At 44.8% G+C, this 15,750-nt stretch overlaps 1 protein-coding gene across 1 annotated transcript in view; it reads left to right on the forward strand.

Moving 5' to 3' along the window:
• FRMD4B (FERM domain containing 4B) overlaps positions 1–15,750 on the forward strand; it is a 78,717-nt gene that overhangs the window by 40,205 nt on the left and 22,762 nt on the right. The window contains exons 8-11 of the mRNA XM_058031847.1: positions 10,950–11,033; positions 12,220–12,285; positions 13,345–13,402; positions 14,299–14,385. Coding sequence (XP_057887830.1) covers positions 10,950–11,033; positions 12,220–12,285; positions 13,345–13,402; positions 14,299–14,385 — 295 coding nt within the window. The remainder of the gene's footprint in view (positions 1–10,949; positions 11,034–12,219; positions 12,286–13,344; positions 13,403–14,298; positions 14,386–15,750) is intronic.

The following is a 15,750-nucleotide window of genomic DNA, read 5'->3' on the forward strand; positions in this document are numbered from 1 at the left end:
GCCCCATGCTGAGTGGGTGAGCACATTCCTTGGAAATCTGTTTCTTTTCAGTGAGCAAAACTGAGACGTGGGCGCTTGGAGAAAGTAAAAACCTTTCGATTTCTACACCTACCAAGGTCACTCTGGAGGGGCTTCACAGTCTGGTAGAACTGGCAGCATGGGAGTAGCAGGGACTTTGGGGTTTGGTCCTTGCAGGTGCTTTGCAGAACCCCAAGGTCCTGAGCTGGGCTCTTACAGGACAGGGGTTTCACAGAATTATGGAATGGTTTGGGTTGGAAGAGATCTTAAAGATTTTGTGCTTTATTATTTGGGGAGAGACTTTATGTAAGATGGTAGACCCAAATCCCACTTTGAGAGGACCCTGGTTTTGAAGACATCTTTATAGTTTGGGAAGAGACTTTATGTAAGATGAACCACCCAAATCCCACTTTGAGAGAACTCTGGTTTTGAAGACATCTTTATAGTTTGGGAAGAGACTTTATGTAAGATGAACCACCCAAATCCCACTTTGAGAGAACCCCAGTTTTGAAGACATCTTTATAAAACTAAAGTACATGCTTCAAAATTGCACCCCCAGCATGTCCTGGTTTGGAGAACTCTGGATTCTCAAAGGCAGCCACGACTGGCTTGGGGACACAGGAGGAATGAGGAGCAGAAGTGGCAGCAGGCCACCATGTACCCATTTCCTTTTCCTGTTTACCCAGCTGGTGATCCCAGCCAAGATAATTCCCTGCTGTGTGTGATGAAGAGGATGTCACAGGGATGCTCAGTGAGTTATCCCTCTTCCCCTGACTGGGATGGTGTCAGGACTGCCCTGGGCAGAGCAGGACAGTCCTGCAGCTCTGCTGTCCCCACGAGGGGCTGCAGGACAGTCCTGCAGGGCTGAGATATGCTGCAGATTCCTGCCCCTCTGCCTCCCTGAGCACGCTTTGCTCAAGAGGAAGGATGTAACACTGGCTGGTGTTTGCTTTTCACGACTCATGCATGACTTCCAGTTGACTGCTCCTGCGTTTCAGCTGAGTTCCCAGCACTTTTTACCCAGCTCCTCCTGCAAGAGGAACCCCAAGCAAGCATTAGTCATTGATTGGAGTTTTGAAACTTGGCGTGAGTTAATTGCGTTTCTCCACTCTCCTGTTTGCAAATGAAACAGAAAAATCTGCAGGCCTGGTTTTATAAAATCTTGTGTTTTAAACTCTATGTAAAGGTTTTAGAAAGATAATGTGATTCAAATTGCAGCTTCTGGCATGGCTCGGTTTTGGGGGGAAAACATACATATTCTGTTTATTTTAGGAATTCTTTTTGAATTTTAAAGAGACAATGTTTTGGCAGTCTGTTAATTATTCATCTTGTAGATATACAACATATAAAGCTTGGCATCCTTGGGAAATAAATAATTTAGCTGTATTTAGTTTACAAATTAAGCATCTGCCCTCAAAAATCCTGTAAAATATTATATGCTTTTATTTTCCCTTGTAGCTCGATGAGAGAGACAGTTTATAACTGAGAAGTCCTAAATGCTGTCTTAGCACTGGAAAAATGTTTATCAAAATCAGATTAGCTACAGGGACTATATAAGGAAAGCAACTTGGGGAAAAAAAAAAAAGAAGTTTATTTTCTGACTGGTAATCTTGGACTGTATTTTCCCCAGTACAATTTCCAGGACTGAAACCCAGCCCTGCTCCCTGGAAGTTAATTAAATTGCTGGAGGAGGGCTTCTATTTTCTTTAAATAGCTGACACATTCGTTTTTGATTCTGGCCTGTGGGCTGCAAAGATAACTCCCGACTGGTATAACATAACACAGACAAAATAATGAATTCCTGATAGCTGACATGTGCGAGGCACCGGGGTTTATCGTTCTGGGGGTGATAAAGGAGTTTGGAAAAGGGAAAGGTTTGGGTGAGAGATAGCCCTGCAACTGAGGCTATGGAGTAATTGGTTCAGAAAGTCCTGAATTTTAAAATCCTGCGTGGAAAAAAAGTGAAGTTCTTGATCTAGGTGCAGAAAGTATTAACAATTTGCTCTTAGTTAAGAGTGGTCAGAGTGCAATTTTTGGGTAGTGTTCAGTTGGGAAGCTGAATATTTTGCCAGGCAAATGGGAAGATCTCTTGGTAGAAAAGAATGTGGGAAAGATAACGTGGGCAGTGCTAGAAAATAGCTGTTGGAAAGAAGTTAATAATTGCCTGATAGCAGAGCACCTGCTCACTCCACCGCTAACCCCAAGATTAAGGAAGGTACCCTCAGGAACAGGACACACCTGAGGTCTGTTGGAGGTGGCTTGTCCAGCCTGTTTCTGGGAGTTTTGCCAGGTTTATGTGACCAGAATCCCAGGTGTGGCCACGCCCAGGGGTTGGAGCAGGAGGACAAGTTTGGGGATGAGTTACCGGGGCCCATCTCATCTGGCCGGAGCGCGGTCTGGATCCTGCTTCAGCCCCAGCCATCTCCTCACACCTGTGTCAGTGGCTGCTACAAAAGAGCTGGTGGGTCACCAGAGGATTCACTCTCAGAACACCCATCTGGTGCCTGTAGCAGCACTGCAGTTCAGTTTCTGATGTTCTTTTCCATGCAAATGCACTTTTTAAACGCCCGTGCACTGATACCCTGAGCCTTTTTGCAGGCTGTGTCTGCCTGGCTGTAAATCAGTGCTCAGCCCTGGCGCTGCCTTGTGCCCCTTGTGCTCCTGGCCCTTGTTTGCCAAGTGACTCATTGTGTGCTTTGCCTTTCAGCTGTGACTCCCTGCGCTTTTTCTTTAAATACCTGGTGAGGCACTGGCTCTGAACCATTAACTCTCTCTAGGTCAAACCCAGCTGTGTGCTTTCCTCAGCTCCCTCTTTTACTATAAACAGCTGATTCAGGGCAAGATGAGCAAATATCTGCTTACTCAGAGCCTGTTAGTTGAGGGGGTTGATTATTTATTTTGCTTTATTTGGGAGCATCTGATGAACCAATGTAGTAAATAGGCACGTTTAGGAAAAGTCATGTTTCATATCTATTTCATATAAGGATGATGCTCGCCCTGCTGACAGGTATCAGATACCCACTTTCCCAAGAGCCTAATTGAATTTTATACCCTTTTCAAAGAAAGCTGCTTGAAGACTACAGTAATTTTTCTCTAGCAGGGTGAAAATTTTGCTTTCCTTGGTGAACCCGTGCAGGTCTGCCATGAGGAACAGGTGCTGAGGGGAGCCAGGCAGGGAACTGCTGAGCTCCATTTCCCTGAACACTGAATTTGAATTGAATTAATTAATTATGAAATGAAAACATTGTTTTCTCCTAGAGTTTTATTTTTCATGCAAACCAGGTGCAAATACAAAGAAAAAGTACTTAAGATGCCATTTCTTGTGTAGACTTTTCATAGCAACAGGGTTTTTTTCCACTGGTGCTACTTGTAGATTCATCAGTTCAAGGCAGACTAAAGCATATGCAGTCTGCAGTGATGTCATTGTAATGGTTTTTTACAATTTCCTATTTTAAAGCAGTTCTGTGAGGACTCTCAGGGAATTGGTATAGAATGCTTATTATGGAGCAGATTAATTAGGTGGAAGCACTGTGGGTGGAAATGAGCAAAAAGGATTAGATGAAGAGGGGAAAAAAAGGATGTTTGCAGTAATTTAATAACCTGATCTCAGGGGATTTACTACTTGTATATAGCAATGTAATTCTTAATATTCACACGTAATTATGGCAGTTTGGTAAGGAACAGTGATTTTTAGATTTCATATGTGTGACGTTTGCACAGTTTCCAGAGGGGCAGAAAAGGGGTTACTGTGTTTTGTCCTCTTTAATAGTCCCTCCACAGTACTTTCTTTTCTTTGGTTTTTCTTTTTTTTTTTTTTTTTTTAATTATTTCTAACTCAGAGAGCAGAGCTAGAGTGGGTACAGTCCAGCCACCTAGAGAGGTCTTTTGTGTGTGCTCTGCCTGCAAAACAGATGAGAGACGAGGCAAGCAAGGTGCAAGGAAATTCAGCATCCCCCAGCTTGTCCCCCATGCAGGGGAGAAGCTGTCACGTGGGACAGCATCATGACATCCACAGCCATAAGTAAAAGATGCATTTTCCTTGTCCTAGCGATTCCCTTAAGTGCAGATTCAATATTAAAACACATGACCTTTCCTATTGTAAAAATAACATTTCATGCTGAAAAATCACATTTCACATCCATTTTGTCTAATAGCTGAAAAACTTTGTGAGGCCTACAGGGATTTTTTTTTTTCCAGTCTTGCACCCTCAGCTGTGAGCAGGAGTTTGGGCTCTGGTCTGAGTCCTAACAACATCCTCACTGTAGAAAAGCAGAAATAAATCTTTTGCTTTTCCTTCCCATGGTGGCTGAGATCTATCACATGAGGTGTGTTTTGTGCTTTGAGTAAATGGAGCGACAGCTTTTCAACGTCAGCTTTTTTTTTGCTTTTTCAGATTTGTCAGGTCTTTATCATTATTTGGACACTTTATTTTTCTTGTGGTTCCATGTATCTCCATGTATCAGCCGGGCTGTGATAACAAGCTTTAAACTTTGCTACTGTACTCAGACACGCTAAAAACCCACAGCTAATATGGCTAAGCTGACCTTTGTGTGAGCAGGAAGAAAGTGTGAATGTTAGAAATAACAGTCTGATTTGTGAGGAAGAGCTTGGGTCCTTCAAGCTTTGTATCAGCTGTGAATATCCATTTTTGCTTGGCAGTAAATCCCCAGGTAAAGCTGAGCCATGCTGCTTTTGTCTGGTCTGTTAGGGGAGGACTGCTAAGGGTGATGTTTAAAGAGCAAGCAGCTCTTTAAATGTGGATATTTCATAGCAGGTCTGTGGGATGGGATCCACCACCCATTGTAGGTGGTTGGTCCAAGGACCAAACGCGTTTGTCTTCAGAATATTCATGTTTCAGATCAAGGGCTGCAAAAGAAGACCTGAGGATTTAGGGCAGCTGCAGGTCACAGATTTTCTCTAGCCATGAAGAGCTGCTTCCTTGGCACCCTTGTCTGCAAAGTGGAAGTTGTGGCATTGTCTCACCTGGCAAGGTGGCTCTGGGAGCAGCTCATGTTCCTGCTCGCCACATCCTCATATGGAGAGGTGTGTGCTCACAACTGATGGGAGGAATGTTGCATTTTCCTTGGTGCCCCTGGCCCATCTTCCAAAAGCCAATGTATAGAGTCACCAAACCCCTGCAGATCAGCAGGTGCTGCTGCTCTGCCCAGGAGTTGGGCAGTGCTTGGGAAGCAGAGAAATTTGGCTCAGGAAACAGGACTGGAGCTCAAGGTCAGGCCTGGGAGCCCAAGGCTCTGCTCCAAGTGTGGGGAATGGTCATCCAGTCCCAGCCATGCTTCGTGTTTGGTGCAGCTCCTCCTTGAGCTGTGAAACCAAAGCTGTTGCAGCTGCACAAGGTGGGAACCCGCAGCACAGCCTAAATGTCCAACAAGCTGGGGTTGAAAAAGCCCTGTGCACTGCTTATCAGGGCCCTTCTCACAGATGGGGCTGGAGGGCTCTTAAATGCCCCTTCAAATACCTCTCTGAGCAGGCGGCTGCTATCTGCTGCTCAAGTGCAGCCTCTGCACCCTGCCCCAGCCAGGCTCTGGAAGGTCAGGCTCTGCAGTCCTGTACCAACATCAGCCCCTTGTTCATGGCCTTTCCACATCCTGGGCTCCCCTCAATAGAAAAATAACTTTCTTGAGTGGGCCAGCAGACCATGAACTGAAAGGTTGGGAAATGATGGGAAACGTCTGGCATTTGTCACAAAAGAGGATTTGTCGGAGAGCGCATTTCAAAATCCCGCTGCCAAGATCCTGCTGCTCTGGCATACTCAAAAGCTGCTCAATCCATCGTGTCTCCCTGCACCTCTCCTGCACTTTTAACCCTGCTCATGTTTTCCCCTCCACTGCCTCACTGCTTGCTCCTCACACCTGTTTCTTGTGGTCCCTCAAAGGGCAGAGCAGCCTGGGGTTGTCTTGCTCTTTATTTTACAACAAACCCAAAGCCTACAGAGGAGGCACCTGTTGCTGAAGCAGCCCAGCTACAAAGGAATGGTCCCATGTTGCTGGTTCTCATCTCTTGAGTGTAAAGAATGGGAGAACCTTGGAAACCTTGGTCATGTTTCCCTGAGTCTGCACCAAGCTGAGAAAGTCACTAGGACCTTGAGAAAATCACTAGGACCTTGAGAAAGTCACTAGATCACTTGAGAACGTCACTTAGAACTAGGCTGGGGTGTGGGCAGCAGCGCAGGATGTTCTTGTACAATTTGGTGCAAAGGAATTTGGTGATCCTTCTAAAGAAATAGGGCTGTTACTGACAGCTGATTGACATTTCCTAAAGGCAAGGCCACTCTAAATTCTACCTGTGCTATGCCTAAAATTCATTTCAAGAATTAACTGAACTTAAGATAATGACATTTAGGAGAACCTGGGAGTTACTTGTGTGAGGTCAACGAACTCCAAGAATAAAGTTGCTATACAGTGCACTTTCCCTAGTGATAAATTTGTACCTTATAACGTGTTATAAACACAATTCAGGCACACCTGCCCTTGCTTTAGTCAGTTAAGAGTTGTCTGAAGTCCTGTCCTCATCGAGTTGTTAATATTTACAAAGAATCTGTGGGCTGATAAGCTTCTATGCTGCAGTCCAATATATGGCTGTTGCTGCTGGGTGTGTTGCTTGCTCTTCACGTTTTGTTACTCTCGTTAACCACATCTTACTCCATCTAAGCTCTTACCTGCTTTAGCAAGGGGCATAAGCTGGTTTTTGACAGTGGGTGCAGGGAAACCGATTGACAAATGGTCCTAATTAGCACAGTTCTGTAAATCTCTGCCTGGCAGGGAGTGTTGTATCATTCCATTACAGGCTGTCAAGATGTACTTTCTGGGGGCATAAATGTGTAACTCTTTTTTAATTTTCAGTAATGTGCTCTAGGCAGAGCATGCCACAATGGTCTGGCTTGGTTCCTTCATGGATTTCTGGTGGGGGTTTTAGCAAGATGCCAAAAATCTCACTGTAACATCAGCAGGGTGTAGGAAGCTCCTGAGATTGGTCCTGTTTTGCTGCTGGAGTTTCAAGTGGGAAATCCTGTTGATAGTATGGTACATGGTTAAATATTTTTATATTAAATATATTAAATATTTAAATATATTAAATATTTTTAATCATGTTACCTGGTTGTTTTAGAGTCAAGCTCCCTCTCCATAGAGCTAGCACTGACGAGCAGGGCATGCTGGGGACAGCATCTTGCCCAATGTTTGATCATGTTGGGACAGAGAATTAATTATGGGCAGTACCAGGAGTGCAAGTTGAGGTTCAGTGTGAGTAGGCTCTGATGCAGATTTTCATTATTTCCATTTGCATTGCCCAGATTGATTCAAGTTCTGCTTTGTATCTGCCAGAGAGAAAACTCCTGTTTAGAGGGTGGAATAGGAAGGAAAGGGTCTGTCTGCTGCCTTTGTTTAATTCTTCTCCATAGTGGAAAAATACTTGAGTTGAGAGTTTCCTATATTCTCCTCCTGGGGAATAAACAAACCTTTTGCCAAAAAAATGTTCAGTCCCATTGACTCTGGGCAGTTTATATATTGAAATTATGCCAAAAACCGCCAGTCCAGAAACCCCCTCTGGTGCAGGGGTCAGATTAAATGCAAGTTGGGCCTCCCTGTCCCGACCTCCACGTCCTCCTCCTGGTGGGAACCCACCATGGACGTGCCAGATACAGCCCTGGGTGTTGGGCTGGCAGATAATGGGGATGGTGGGACATCTGGAGCCGGGGCTGTCTGCCCTGGGATTGCTCTATCATCTCGTGGTCCTTGTGAAACCAAACAGGAACAGGCCATCATTCAAAGTGCCGCTCCTGCTATCGGGAGTTGTCACCTCTGGGGAACAGCTGGCGCTCAGAGGGCTTGGGAAAGTGATCCTGAAGGTCAAGGGGAGACTTGCTTGGTGCAGATGAAGTGATAATGGACTCTGTGGAAGGAGGGGGAGGACCATTTGAGGCTTTCATTATCCCTGAAGCCGTGAATCATCCCTAATCCTGGGGCGTGCAGTCAGCAGATCCAGGCTGCTGCGTGCCAGCCTGCACTGTCTGAAGGCATCCAGCCTGCAAGGAGCTGTGCCCTGTCTCTCCCAGGTCTTTCACATTTTTCTAGGATTGTTTCATGCTTGATCCTACAATTATGCAGGGAGAAAAAAAAATCATGTTGCTTCTCAGAGAGAGTTTCAGCCCTTATAAGTCCATTTGGATGGACTTCCCTCAGTGCTTGTGGATAGGATGGTGTCTAAACCTCAGGGTGTGAGGTTGGGTCCTGTGAGGAAGACGAGTCCCAGGAGCCAAATTTGCCTCATAAAATCAGTGTTATTGCGAGAAATTGGATGGGTTTGTAGGTTGGCAGAAGAAGAGAGGAGGCCCAGCTCTGCTGTGAGCTGTCCCAGCCCCGTGGGCTCTGCCTGCTGACAGTGTTCTGGGTCAGTGCTGCAGGGACGTGCCCCCTGGCATGGCACAGACGTGGTGACAGCCCTTTGATCACTGCTTGCCCCAGGTCAGAGCCCACAGGCCCTGCTTGGAGCCAGCTCTGCTGGCTGGCCCTCAAAATTTAAATTCAGTGGTAGACATTTTCGTATTGATGAGCTGCTGCTCATCACTCGGGCTTAACTAGCACCCTCCTTTTGGCATTGATGAGGATAAAGTTGCTACTTAGCCAGATTTAGATAGTCAGGAGGCCCAAAAACCAAACAGAGAGGTGAGGGGCCCAAAAACCCAACAGGAATGCAAGTAGTGCTGTTGGAGGCTGCAAATGGTGCAGAAGGTGGCATTTCAGAGCATGGGAGATGCAGCTGCCAGGATTTGTGGCATTTCTCAGTGATGGGGAGGCTCCTGGCTCTGTGATGGTTGGGGAAGGAGAGTTTGGGGCCTCTCCACCCGTGTGTAGTGGTGACAGCTGGGTGTCAGCTGTCCCCTGCTCTGCTCTGGCTCCCCAGCATCAGCCTCCTTATTTCCTCAGCCCTTAAAACCAGGTTACTAAATAAGGGTTTAATGACCACCCGTTAAACCTCTGATTATGAATACGGGGCTGAGAATTGACATTTACAGAAACAGCCCTTTTGTTTGGCAAAAATTAGCTATTTTGTTAGTACTTCCTTCCAAAACCTCTCTCCTCCTTCACTGTAGTTCCCTGCCAACTCTGCCTGCTGGAGCAGCCATTGCAGAGATAAATCAGGTTTAAAAATAGGAGGAAAATTGTGGTTTAAGTATCATAATTATCAATTATCCTGTGAATCCATGATTGAAGTTGGACAGGACCTTGGAGAGCCAAGCCATCCATCTAGCTTTATGAGGGAGTTCAGGCCATGTTGTATTTTTTTTGTTGCTCTTTTTTGTTTTGGGGGTTTTTGGGTTGTGGATTTGTTTTTTGGTTTTGTGTGGGGTTTTTTGGTGTATGTTTTTCAGGTTTTCTTGTTTAGTTGGTTTTTGGGGGTTTTTTCTGGGTTTTTTTTTTTTTGGTTGGTTTTTTGGGGGGGGGGGTTATTATTTTTTATTCTTTTCTCTGGTTTCTGGGGCCTCAGAAGAGCATGCTCTACATCTGCAATTCCATGTGACCCTACAAACCCCTGGTAATCCACCTTTGCAAGCCAAGATGTCCTGCAGCCTTTTGATCCCATCAAAATAGGCCTGCAAGGGGTGAATAAAACTCAGCCTTTGTTTGAGCATTGCCTGCATTTGAGCGCTGGAAGGAGAGATCCTGATTTTCTACCCAGCTGTCCCCGTTTGTGGCGCTTGGGTGCTGGCCAGCTCACAAAGAAAAATGGATATTCCTGGCAGAAGAGAGCAGCAAGCAGCACTCCTCGGTGCTAATTGACCCCTTCTTGGCAGCCTCATCAAAGACGCTGAAGAATAAATAGGCTGTTGATTGAAGTGCTCCCTTGTCCCCAGAGGTGGTCCCCCTTACTCAGGGCTGAGGCTCATTGTCAGGGCTGGGGAAGAGCCTTGCACAGAGCCATTAGCCTGTGCTCCCGAGGAACAAAAAAAACAAAACGAAAAAACCTTTCATCTTCTGCGTTTTCCATGTGGCATCTGGGAGACGGAGTCCTGCAAGGGAGGGTTGCTCCATGTGCAGAGCTCCGTCCTCAGTGCCCATGGCAAAGGGGGACGTAGCTCTGGTGGAAACTCTGACAGTTCAGTCTGATGACAAGAGAGGCTGGGAGTAGAAAAACACCTTCAAGGAAAGCCTGGGCAAAGTTGAGGCAGATGCTGATGGATGGGGCTGGTGCATTCTTTGCATAGAAAAGTCGTGTTGGTGCTTGCTGGTGCTGAAGGCATGCAGAAATCCTGCCCAGATGGGGCGTGCAGGTTTCAGCTGATTAACTAATGGACCATGTGAGGAGAAAATATGAACCATTTTACTGATGACTGTAAATAGGTTTTAAATATTCTGCCGGGGTTTCGTTGTGACAAATTGCATTCACATACTTCAGCCCCCCTGTATGTCATTTCAGGTTGGGCCTAGAGTCCAGAATATTTGAACTTTCTGTACAATGCCAGTCCAGGAGAACTATTTTCACTGAAAATGTATGAACTGAAACCCTTTGTTTTGAATCAGATCACTGTTAAACTTCTCTGATTTAACAAATACCACACTGCTTCATGAAATAAATTGTTGAAGGCAGAGCAAAACTTAGCACTGCAAGCCTTACTTTTGGGCTCTCCTGCAGCTGTTTCAGGGCTCATTCTGCACTCAGCAAATAGAGTGAGGGTGTGCAGAATAAATATTGATACGGTGGTGGCCTGAGCATCACGTGTGTGTGTAATGAGCATGACACCATATCCATCACTGTCATGTGAGAGGACATCTCGAGTTACGTTGCTATGACAGCCTGACATGGGGCTGCACTCCACGTTTGTGAGCAGCAAATGCAGCCCTTCCTTCTGCCCAAACTGATGAGTCCATCTCTGATTCACTAGCACTGACTCTGGGCCATTTTTGCTTTTTCAGTGATGAGAACGCCAGAAAAGACTTGAAGACACTGCCTGTCTTTCCTACCAAGACACTGCAGGAGCATCCATCACTTGCTTACTGGTGAGCTGTTAATTTAAAATGTAAATCATTGCTATGAATGATAACAAGAAGATCACTTTTAAGCAGTCTGCAAACTCCTCTAAAAGTTTTCAGCCCGGGACATGGAGCTGATTGCTCATGTTCAAGCATTTCCAGTTTTTAGAAGATTATAAATTATGCAAGATCTGGTGGAAATTCCTCCTTGAAAGTTTGCTCAAATTAAATTTGCTGTGTCAGAAACTGCTGGATCAGAGTATGTGGGGACCCTGCAGTAGAAGGAGATGAATTCTGAACTCCAGCCAGGCCTGGGGTTGCAGAGAGCACCTCAGTTTTCATCTGTCACACAGTGGAGCCTTTGTGGTGGGTGACCTTTGCTGGCTGCCAGCTGCCCACCCAGCTCCTCTGGACAGGACAGGGGAAGAAAATAATCTAGAAAGGCTGGAAAGAGAAAGACAGTTCCAGTTCTGGGGCTTGAATTTGCTGTAGAAGGAACACAGCGTTTAGGATGAATCAGTGATATTGTTTCCTTGGAATTTATGCCCTTTGTGCAAATTCAACCTCCTCGTTTGTTTTGGTTTTTTAGGCTTGATGTGTACGTGATGGATTTTCAAGTGTACCATGCTTGCTTATTATTTGTTTGTCTCTGAATGAATACTGCTGGGTTTTTCTTTGCTTTCAAGTGTCTTGACACAGAAATGCATATTTTATTTCACATTCCTCCGAAACAAAGATGTTGAAATATGTAACAGGGAAAAATGCAAAAAGGTCATTGCTGACAAATGTGTGGTTTTTTTCACCTATGAAATGTCAGGGGGAGAAAATAGACAGGAATGAAAACAGCTCTGGTTGAACTTCTTCTGTCTTGCATATGGAGCATTAACCAGGCTTTGAAGTTTGGGTCCTTTAGAACATTAAGATGAATTTCCACAATTAGCACCATTCTTCTGCAGCAGCATCTGCAGCAGAACAGGCTGATCTGAAATGGTTTGTTAATGAGTCTGGAAGGCAGGATGTGATGGTGGGGACCAGCCAGGCAGCTCCACGCTGCCCAATGAAGGGTGGGAAAGAAATCTGCAAGAACCAGAATGTAAGCCAGAGCAAGAAATGGGCAGGGGGACCCTTCTGTGTGTGCTGAGCAGGTGGCTGAGCTTCGGCACATGAACAAAGTCACTGAGCCTCTAAACTGGGTTTTGTGCTTGGTTTGCAGTGAGGACAGAGTAATTGAGCATTATACACAAATTAAAGGTCTGACCAGAGGACAAGCCATTGTTCAGTGAGTATGACACTTGGTAATTTGTGAAGATGATATTTTTACTTTTCTCCTGTTCTTTTTTGGTTGAGAAGTGGCAAGGCAGACTCTTTGGGTCATTATTGCCTGCAAATGATGTCGTTTGTATCTGCCAGATTCTCTTTTTATTGAGTTACATTGCAAAGTGGAATTATTTGAAGTCTCACATTTCACAGGCTTGCAGTTCAGCATTTGTGTAGTCATTTGGGTACCTCAAAGGCAAAAGAAATTATTTGGATCTTACTTTATTGGAAGACTCTTCTCCATACCTTGCCTGCCATCAATTAATTTTCACTCCAAACTCTTAAGGGTGCATATGACCCCAAGTCCTGTAAGAAACTCTGAAGTGTTCAGAATTTGGCTTTCAAAACATCAAGGTCTTCCAAGCTGCCCACTGAGCCTGTGGAATTTTATTTTTCATTTACCATTAATATTTAGTGTTCCTCCCACCAGCAGATGCAGTAGGATGTGTTATGAGATGTTTGAGATGATGGCCATGACTGCACAGTGCAGACTCCTTGCAGTTTTTCTCACGTGCCTCAATGCCTGTAAATCTGTCTCAGTAATTTGTGGTCTTTTTTTCAGTAGAAACAAGGGAAAAATGGTCTGTTCAGTGGTTTTCTGAATTGCCTCATGAAACAGTTGTACAATGGCATAAACATATTCATTTGGAACCTGTCCTTTGTAACCAGAGCTTCATAATGGAATAATTATAGGCAGGTCTTTACTGCCAACATTTCCCAAAAGGCTCACATATTCACTTCAGAATTTTTGCTTTCAGTTCTATGACCTTCTGATAAAAGATTAAATTTTCTATTGTATGAGAAATTTTCCTTTTGCTTTAGCTGGGCCAAAATACCCCATCTTTCCCCAAGCCAAGATGCTAAGTTTTTTTTTCTGAAAATATGGGCCTTCAGCTATTAAGGCCTTCAAAATATGCAGATGATAAATGACGTGTCCTGCATGTATGTGTGAAAAAAATATGTTAATAGATATTACTTCCTCCAGAGAAAATAATCTGATGTGCTATAAATCTGTCTGCAGGTACATGAAAGTGGTAGAAGCTTTGCCAACATATGGAGTTCATTACTATGGAGTAAAGGTCAGTAACTGACTACAGATAATGTGATTGCTGAGCTTATTATGAGGGATTGCATTCCTAAAGGAGCAGTTGCATGATTCAGTGCCCTTCTATCAGTATGGAACCCCACATTTTTCAACCTCTGTAATTTTTCCCCATTCAATGTACTTTAAAAATTGTTTCCAGACAGCAGAAAGGAATCTTTGTAAAACCTTTATGTAATCCTATCAGCAGCTAAATTCCTATCATCTTAATTAAACTGGATATCACTTCTAGACTTGAAGCAGCTAATAGTTTCCCCAGAGACATTAATCAAGATTAGAAAAATAGAATGTGGAAAGGACTCCTCCTAAGTGGCAGGTGATTAGTGGTGCGTGCTTGGAGTGGGGAGATGCTGAGAAATACTTTTGGAGAGTGATGGAAATGCACCATTTATTCCCACTTGTAGAGCAGAGCCGGGGCCAGAGTGCTTTGTGCAGAAGAGCTCAGCAGAGATGATGTCTCCTTGCTTTTGAGTCATGGCCATGACTGTGGTACCTGAGAAGCTGCTGTTTTGTGCTGGTGCCTCCTCCTGTGGCTGCTCATGTCTGAATTTAGTGGTATTGGCAGTCACTGGCCACAGTTTTCTCTGTCCCCCGTCCCTCCCCATCACAGCCACTCCTCCAGCAGTGACACCCTGTTGTTCCAGCAGCACTCTTGCTTTTCTCCCCACGTTGCTCAGCCACCACCTGGGTTTGTGCCTCTGGGAGAAAGTTTCCACCTTCACCCCAGCAATCCACTTCACCTCAATTTGTTTGCCAGAAAAATCCTTGCTCTCTGTACCTACTTGTGCTTGTCACAGAGCGAAAAGGGCTCTAATCCTGGAATTGCCTCATTCTTAAGTAGCTCTTGGCTGACGCAGACGTCCCATTTTTCAGGATAAACAAGGAATCCCGTGGTGGCTTGGAATAAGTTACAAAGGAATCGGCCAGTACGACTTACAAGACAAAGTTAAGCCCAGAAAAGTAAGTTTTTTTCTGTATCTGATTTTTTTTTTTTTTTTTTTTTTGTGGGGGGAACATGGTGTGGTGTTGCATGTCAGGATTTACTCTTTTAAGCTGTTGCTTATTAGAGTGGTGGGCAAAAGACCAAAGGCTGGAGGCAGAAGGAGAGTTCTGCTGGCACTGAGGCAGTAAATCTCTGCCTCTCCTAGATAGTGGAAACTCCCTTTGGGAGCTTTGGCTCGTGTGTCTTGAGTTTGGTGGTCTCAGGATGGGGATTTTGGCAGCCCCCAGGGATAACTACAGAAATATGAGGCAGTTGTGTTTCTGCAAGGCCTTGTGCTCGGGCAATGTTTTCATTTCACTTTTGTAGGTGTTTGCTTTTTTTTTTGTGCATGGAACATAAAAGGCTCCACTGATAGAGGCAGAATACGAGAGGAACTGTGTGAAATTGAAGGCTTGTTGAAGTGTGTGCTTCCATAAATTCTAAGGGGAAATTGAGAATAAATGCCAAGTACTGGAGTTCATTCTTCTCCTTTTCCAACCCACTGCTTCCCAGAGTGTCTTCACTGAAACATCTAAGCCATGACGGGATGGAGACCTGGGAGTTGGCTGTTCTCTCCCCAGGAATGATCTGGGCAGGAGTTCACATGAAGCTGTGCTCCCTGCCAGGGAATTTTTACATTTGCAAAGTGATATTGTTTAGTGTATTGGTGCCAAAAAGCACAGCTTAACAAAACTTCCTTGTTAAAGAGTAATCCCCCTCTTCAAGCTTCCAACTTGATCTTGTCTTTTTCCAGAGCAGGCTATGACTTGGTTTCTTTTGGTGTATTTATGTACCTGTGTGTCCAAGGCTGAGCTCTCATGTCCTTCCTTTGCTTTGTTTAGTAAAATACAGAATTTTATCCCAGGTGTCTCTTCCCATGCCTGCACTAAAAGACACAGGAGGAACCCTCTGTAAATCAAATCAACTTGATGAAGCTATTGAATGTCAAAGGAGAGCATCAAGGAGGTCCTCTTGCCCTTAAGCACTTCCCTGATTTTAGGCAACACCCATAAGATTTTCCAGCCAGGAAAAGTTCATTCTGCAGCCAAGATGTCCAGCTGTGACCAGCAGTGCTCTCCAAGAAAATGGAGCCTGCCTGGCTGAAAGCATTGCTTCGCCAAGCATTTCTTATGCTTGTGGGATTTCAGTTTACAACATCAACCAGGCAGATTAAGAAAATTTTTTAAGGTCAGCAGGGCCCAGATACCAAGTCACACCCTGCTACAGTTAGTTACGAGGCGTTGCCTTTGAATGCAGCAGGAGTTGTGCTTTAGAAAAATAAAATAAAAACCGGAGGTCATCTCTGCAGTGGAAGCATGACAATGGAAATAAGAATAGTTGTT

Source organism: Melospiza georgiana, chromosome 11 (assembly GCF_028018845.1).
Source record: "Melospiza georgiana isolate bMelGeo1 chromosome 11, bMelGeo1.pri, whole genome shotgun sequence".
NCBI classification, from domain to species: Eukaryota; Metazoa; Chordata; class Aves; order Passeriformes; family Passerellidae; genus Melospiza; species Melospiza georgiana.